This window comes from Cydia fagiglandana, chromosome 10 (genome assembly GCF_963556715.1).
Source record: "Cydia fagiglandana chromosome 10, ilCydFagi1.1, whole genome shotgun sequence".
Lineage (NCBI taxonomy): Eukaryota > Metazoa > Arthropoda > Insecta > Lepidoptera > Tortricidae > Cydia > Cydia fagiglandana.
The window spans coordinates 8,461,884-8,468,734 of NC_085941.1; the positions used below are offsets into that span (position 1 = coordinate 8,461,884).

The 6,851-nt window shown below is 36.2% G+C and overlaps 1 protein-coding gene across 2 annotated transcripts; it reads left to right on the forward strand.

Annotated features, from left to right (window-relative positions):
• Positions 1 to 1,053: 1,053 nt before the first annotated feature.
• On the forward strand, positions 1,054 to 5,731 carry LOC134668210 (solute carrier family 22 member 4-like). Of its 2 annotated transcripts, none has more exons than XM_063525714.1 (8): positions 1,054 to 1,459; positions 1,600 to 1,703; positions 1,848 to 2,002; positions 2,631 to 2,799; positions 3,117 to 3,252; positions 3,349 to 3,657; positions 4,455 to 4,768; positions 5,524 to 5,731. In XM_063525714.1, exons 1-8 carry the CDS (start codon positions 1,259 to 1,261, stop codon positions 5,723 to 5,725), a joined length of 1,590 nt encoding a protein of 529 aa, XP_063381784.1. In that variant the 5' UTR covers positions 1,054 to 1,258; the 3' UTR covers positions 5,726 to 5,731. The 2 variants fall into 2 exon arrangements, with proteins under 2 accessions (XP_063381784.1, XP_063381785.1); XM_063525715.1 differs by having other exon boundaries at positions 1,055 to 1,459; positions 3,349 to 3,651.
• Positions 5,732 to 6,851: the final 1,120 nt, after the last annotated feature.

Consider the following 6,851-nt stretch of genomic DNA (forward strand, 5'->3'; position numbering starts at 1 on the left):
AAAAAAATACGTAGTTAATTACCCGTAATTATTAGTCTTTAAGTTAATTGATTCCATTGTGTTACGACAGTTAAGCAGTTTCTATTTAATTTACATACATGAAAGTGTATTAGCGAACGCTATCAACGCTTTAATACAATATCAATGAAATACAATATAAAATTAACATGGTATATTTTCGTATCGTAACCTCAATGGAATCAATTCACTTAAGACTCATTAATTACAGCTAGATCCATAACTGCGCTTAGGTACGTATTTTTTGTTGTAATTCACCGTATATGTATGTATTTATATAAGACACAACAAATGCGTAAAATAGTAAATATTCTATACTTAACTAGGTGTTAGCAAAGTTGCTTAGCAACTTGATGTAGGCACAACTATAGTATATTTTGTCATACATGCTAATAATTGCCAAATAGTTATCGCAAAGTAATTACACATACCAATAACAAACTGGGGCAATATTATATAAGAAAATTATATAGATTCGTAATAAAAAATTCATATCATTCTACACTATTACAGCTCTGGTTCTACCACTTAATTCAGGCGGTAGATAAAGCAATTGCGCGGTAGTTTTATACTAGAAGTTCACTTAGTTTTGGAACTAAATCTCATTTAAGGATCCAAGTTTTACTCACTTAACAAAAACCAATCAGGCACACGTTACAAATACAGGCAAGCCTTCAACCAGTTGTCCAGTCCAGTTAGCAATATTAACTTCTTATTACCAACTGCCTCAGTAAGGTGGTAGACTTATAGTATATTATGAAAGTGCTTACCTTAACTGTGATCTTAAATTGCCTGGAGGTAAGTACCTACTTATACGTTTTCTGTCACAAGAGACGAAACTTCATTTGTATAAATCTAAAACGATGTATATGGAAAAGGTTTATTGTAACACTAAAATAAAAACTCAGTAACCACGAAATAATATTGTTAATTATCCTTATTCTAATCAATGATCACTTATACAAAATGATTATCGAGTTATTTAATAATAAATTTAATCCTACATTCAAATTGAAACTGTTTACATTTTTATCTAGTAGGCACAGAAAGGACGAGACATCACTGACAAATGTCTATGTAAAATCTTGAAAATATTTAAGTAGCCTATTAATACTGTGATCGAACTCTACTTTTCTATTATAATTTTAGAATCGGGACCATATACGAGGATGTGACGACCGACGTTCTGGGCCAAATCGGGGCATGGCAGTGGGTGGTGACCATCGTGTCCACTGCCCTCATGGCTTCTAACATGTTCAACCAGTATGAAGACATGTTTTTTCTGAAGCAGTCGACCAACATAATCTGCACGCCACCTCACGGCGCTTATGCGACTAACGACTCCAGCCAGTGTCATGTAATTTCTAAAAATAGTAGTGAAGAAATTCGCTGCCAGTTCTGGCATGTAAAAGTATTGGGATTATTTTGGCTGAAGAAAAACGTAAGTGATTATCAATTGTTATACTTATATACAGTTTAGAAGATACCTAGCTTCCCAATTTTCAGATTTTTAACAAAAGGGGTTGCATTTTAAGAGTCTATGGTAGATGTATGCACTCTATATTGTATGTTCTTATTCAGTGGATAATGGCTTGCGATCAAGACTGGAAGTTCCTATCAGCAGCGATGATATGTCGTTTGGGAGTAATGTTTGGATATATTGTCTTCGGTCTTATTTCAGACAGGTAAATCTGATAAAATAAATACTTTTGAAACGGGTAGTTTTTCGAATGGTTATGTTACTTATGTTAGAAAGAAATAATTTGACTTACCTTAGGTACATACTAAGTACAGTTAACTAACGATAATTTCTTGATTGTTCTTTTCAGCTTAGGGCGAAAAAAGGCAATGATATTAGATGTATACACTAACTTAGTATTGAGAATATCAATCATGGTTTGCGACTCTGAAAGTTGGTTCAGATTGTTAATTTTCATAAGATCTCTACTCGGCAGTGCTAATAATTTCATGGGACTAATTTTAAGTAAGTAAATATTCATTATAATTTGACGATAACGAAAACATTTAAAATAGGCATAGAAAAAAAAATGACGAAGCCTGTTGCGGATATCATCATTGGTTTGTTTTGGACGAAGCATGTTGCGGATTTGCATTTGTAGCCACCTGACGAAGCCTGCGTTGTGGATATCCTAATTAAAAATCTGGTGTAAGTAGTTGTAACATAAAAATGTATATTATGTATAATAAAATGTATTAATTTCAAACTAACGTATAGAAAATTAATATGAAAAAGAGAAATCTCTTAAGTTGGGCTCCACAATGTCTATCAAACTACAGCCAATCTAAGTAGGATTTCCTGTACCTAATAATAAGGCCCATTAAGTAGTACCATTCCACACGGATCTTAAATTAAGAATCTGAATGTATATAGGATCATAAATGTATATTATTATGCTCTCTATTTTTTGCTAAAACGGTTGCCGAATCAAAGAATGGGATTGTCATGCTAACTACATTGTTTTCACATACCGAACGACCCAATTAGATTGCACCATTTTGGTGGCCATTTAGAGCCCACAGGCATCTGGATTCTCGATTAAAAGATCCGCGATGGCATTTGGTATAAATTATGGAAAATCTTTTTTCGGTAGTTTGCGAGATCGCAAGTAACAGATGGCGTTCGTGGTTGAGTATGATAGTGGCATCGCCGCGGCTGCTCGCGGCCGTGTGCATGGTCCCGTTGGCACGAGCCATCGGCAACTCCGAGTCTTTCACCTTCATCGCCTGCTTCTATGATCTACTACTAATCGCGATTTTGAGGTAGGTGAGGTATATGTATACGGTCGGTACCCCAACTTAAGTACCCAGGTTGCCATGCTAATATGTAGTATAGAAAAGTGGATACTTACCAACTTATTTTAGGGGACAACGACGAGGGGTCGTAAGACATAAACGGGCCAATGTGCATTATGGTCTCAAAACTCTCAATGGCCATCTAGAACTCTGAATCTACATATTTACCTACATTCTAAACTTGCTTTGGTAACGAGGTCCTAATTGAAATTTTAGGTATATTTATATCATACAATTTTAATATCCCTCTTTTCTTATAAAGCTTACTATTCAATCAATTTTAGATGGACTCCAGAATCTCCGCAGTGGCTACTATTTAATAACAAAATTAGAAAAGCCGAGAAAACTATCTACAAAGCTGCGAAACAAAACCACGTTACACTTTGCAGTGACTTCAAAATAAGGCCCGTCAATCAAAGAGTACGTCTGTAAGTCTATTTGGCACAATAATTTCTGCATAAATATTAATTATTAGGTGTTTCAATTTAAACAATACAATATTTTTAAAATTTGCAGGCTTATTTTTGTCTAGACGAGGATGAAACTTGTATCCCCATACTAAGCACGCATAACACCAGAGTTTTAACCTTCGTGTCCTTAATATTTTGGACTCTGAACTGTTTCTCGTGGAGTATTATTTACTCAACCATGTATAGTAGAGTACAGACCAAGTATTATTTGCTTAAAATATTATGTTTGGTTGGGATAATCGGGTGCCTGACGGTATTTTTATCGTTGAAGTGCAAGTTGCGACATTTGCTCATGACGCATATATTCTTGGCAGGCGTGAGCGCCGTGGCCGCTCTTATTTCTAAGGAAGTCAGTGTAAGTTTATAGTTATACGATTATTTTAATTACCTTTCACTAGAACCGCGGTACGAGTACGACTCGACTTTGTCAGCTGACAGTTGGTGACATTTCAAATATCGACTAGAAAGGCCGTGAAATTACGAATTTCTCCATAGTTCCATAATATTACCAGTGGCCTATTTTATAAAGCTACAAGTTACAATTTACAAGCGGAAGTCTCGTTCTAACACATAGGGTTAGAAAGAGACTTCCGCTTGTAAATTGTAACTTGTAGCTTTATAAAATAGGCCACTGATGGTCATTCATTGCAGAAGTTACGTACCATTAAAATCGAATAGGTACATACCCTAATCGAATAGGTTAAGGTTGACTGTTAGAGAATGCCTTATGGCATTAAGTCCGCCTTTTGTACTATAATATTTTTCTTTTATGCAATAAAGATTAAATAAATAAATAAATAATACCGGTTAATTGTACACACTATATCATTTTACTTTAGATTTCGCTTGCTTGACTGTGGATCAGACAACAGATAAAATAATAAATTTCGGCCTAATTTTTTCTTCGAATGTAGGCCCTATACAATAACATGACTGGAGCCACGGCGGTTAATGAAAATTAGTAAAATTCTAGTTATTTATGTGTAATATATTCGTGGAGAGGACCTATGCCTCGAAGGACACAAAATATAAGCTCAAAGAGCCTCACTCACCGCAACCATGGACAAAAATATAACTAAGCCAAGTGCTTAGAATTTTGCTAATTTATACAACCCATTGCCAATTCAAACGATCCTTAAAATTTATTTTCAGGACCCCATATGCAGCATATTATATTCATTCGCCCTGGCCACCAGCCTAAACGGGCATGCCATGACCCTGACCATCACACCCCGTCTCTTCGCCATAAAGATCCGCGCGACCTTGCTCGGCTGCTGCCACGCCGCCGGGCAGCTTGGCGCCATCATTGGCTATCTTATCACGATCCTCAAGCTGGTAGACGAGGTGTCTCTGGCGCTGCTAGAGGCAGCTGCTACCGTGTCTATGCTGGTCCTGTGCTTGGTGTTGCCTGATGTTGACCGCAGAGAGATGCCAGATGTGCTTGAGGACATGGATTATTTTTCTGAGTATGAACATTATTCATCATATTTTTTTTGGCTTTGGACAGAGTAGCATGGCGGTCTTTGCTGTCGGAGGCCAAGATCCACTTAGGGTCGTTGCGCCACAGTAGGTAGTAGAAGTAGTAGTAGTATGTATATTTTTTTTAGCTCCTAGATGACATTAATGAGCAGAATACCTATCTAAGAAGATTAAGGCGTCGATTATTTTTCAGAGATATTAGTTGTTATAAATTGCCTATCATTACAGAGCAGGAAATATTGTCTAACAAGGTGATCATCAGTATCATGACAGTTAGTCATTATTGGTGCCTAACTACCTGCGTATAATCAGTACCTAGCAACTAATAAGAAATCAATTGCATGTTATGCTTGTCAGATCGAATGGCAGAATGTTATTATGCACGCATTCTTTTTTTTAATCATTTATTTACACACAAGAATAAATACGGTGGTACTACTAAACGATATGAAACTACTACTAACTAACTATTACTAACTATTACTAACCTAAATCTAAAATAGGCACTCTTTTTAAATTGGTGTGTAATATGACTGTGCAATTTTTAGTGTGTAGGTACGCATTAAGAGGAAGAGTAATCGCAACGTCATTGACGCGACGACTGTTGGTTCACTCGAAACGTTCTTCAATTTTTTTTTTTTTCAATATATGTATGTAACTTTGTCGCTCTTGCGTTAGTGACACTAGAGCTACTTAGCTTAAAACTTACAACTTCATTATAACTATCTCGCTTCTTCATCAGATTATCGAAGCCCCTGCGCTGGGCGACGCAGAAGACGCACTCGCCGTCCCGTGAAGAGATCGAGCTCAGGAACTTGTCGTTCGGCAGCGCCCGCGCCCGCGCGGTGTCAAGCACACCATCGGAGCACGCACCGGCGCGGCCCATCGGCTGCGTGACGCTTTGGCGTGCGGTCTACCGCTTGTTTTGTAGAAATAAACAATAGAGAAAGGTTTCACGATGTTTTTTCTGAGTCGTAATTTAGGTACCTATGTATTTATACCTACAAATGTAACCTCTGCGATCAATGTCAAAACGATAAGTATATTTATCAATTAAATCTCGAATTGTACATAATACATGATGTGAGCAGGTGAATAATGTATACAAGTACTTACATACAGACAAACGGTATACTTGAAAGAGTAAGACGTCTGTATCGAACTAACGAACATTTTATTACAGCATTATTATTTTGTTGTCTTATATTGTATCCGTGTTAACTCAGTTGTTTAAATAACGTTTACCATAAAGCAAATAGTGACACTGTATATCGGAATTTTGGATATTATGGAGTATTTTTTAATAAAAATACATAATATCCAACAGAGGTACAAACGTGCGGTAAAAATAAAACAGGAAAAATCAGGATGAAGTACTTATTGAAAACTATGAATATTGAAATTATATTATGTATTTTAGTCGTGCCTTGAGTGAAAACTTTTTTAGTTATTATAGTGAATATCCGGGAGACCGAGCTTTGCTCGGAAAACAGATAAAAACTCAAATTGCGCGTTTTCCCAGAGATAAAACCTAGCTAGATCGATTTATCGCCCCCGAAACCCCCATAGCAAATTTCAGCGAAATCGTCATAAATTAAGGCAAACGTAAAAAGTTTATGTTAAGTACTTAAGTTATAGTTGTTTGACAATCGCTGGGTGGCTATGGACTAACCTGAAAATAATGTTTCGTGATATAGGTACCTACTTAACTAATTTTCATGACCATAAGTCACACACCCGTAACAATACAATGTAATGTATGTAATAAGTACGAATAGGTATTTAATTTTCAACAATCAAACCAGTACCTACACTGGTGTCAAAGTTATTTGACCCACCTTATCTGTACTTACACATGTATGTGTAGATAATATGACACGAGTTTATATACGTACCTACAGGTCATGCAGTCACTCTCCATTAGGTACTCTCTACATATCAGTTTCAATGTAAGTACTACTAGTGTGACTACTACATATATTTTAGTTATAGTACATTGTATTCACATTTATGTAACATGAGTACCTGCCTACTACAAAAGAGAATATAGTATAGAGGGTTATTGTCTTA

What these genes read in the sequence shown, in the direction of transcription:
- LOC134668210 (XM_063525714.1), top strand. Translation starts at nt 1,259, where the DNA reads ATGGCTTCTAACATGTTCAACCAGTATGAAGACATGTTTTTTCTGAAG. An exon ending in TATTTTGGCTGAAGAAAAAC is followed by an intron (nt 1,460 to 1,599) that starts GTAAGTGATTAT and finishes GTTCTTATTCAG; the next exon opens with TGGATAATGGCTTGCGATCA. An exon ending in TAAGGCCCGTCAATCAAAGA is followed by an intron (nt 3,253 to 3,348) that starts GTACGTCTGTAA and finishes TAAAATTTGCAG; the next exon opens with GCTTATTTTTGTCTAGACGA.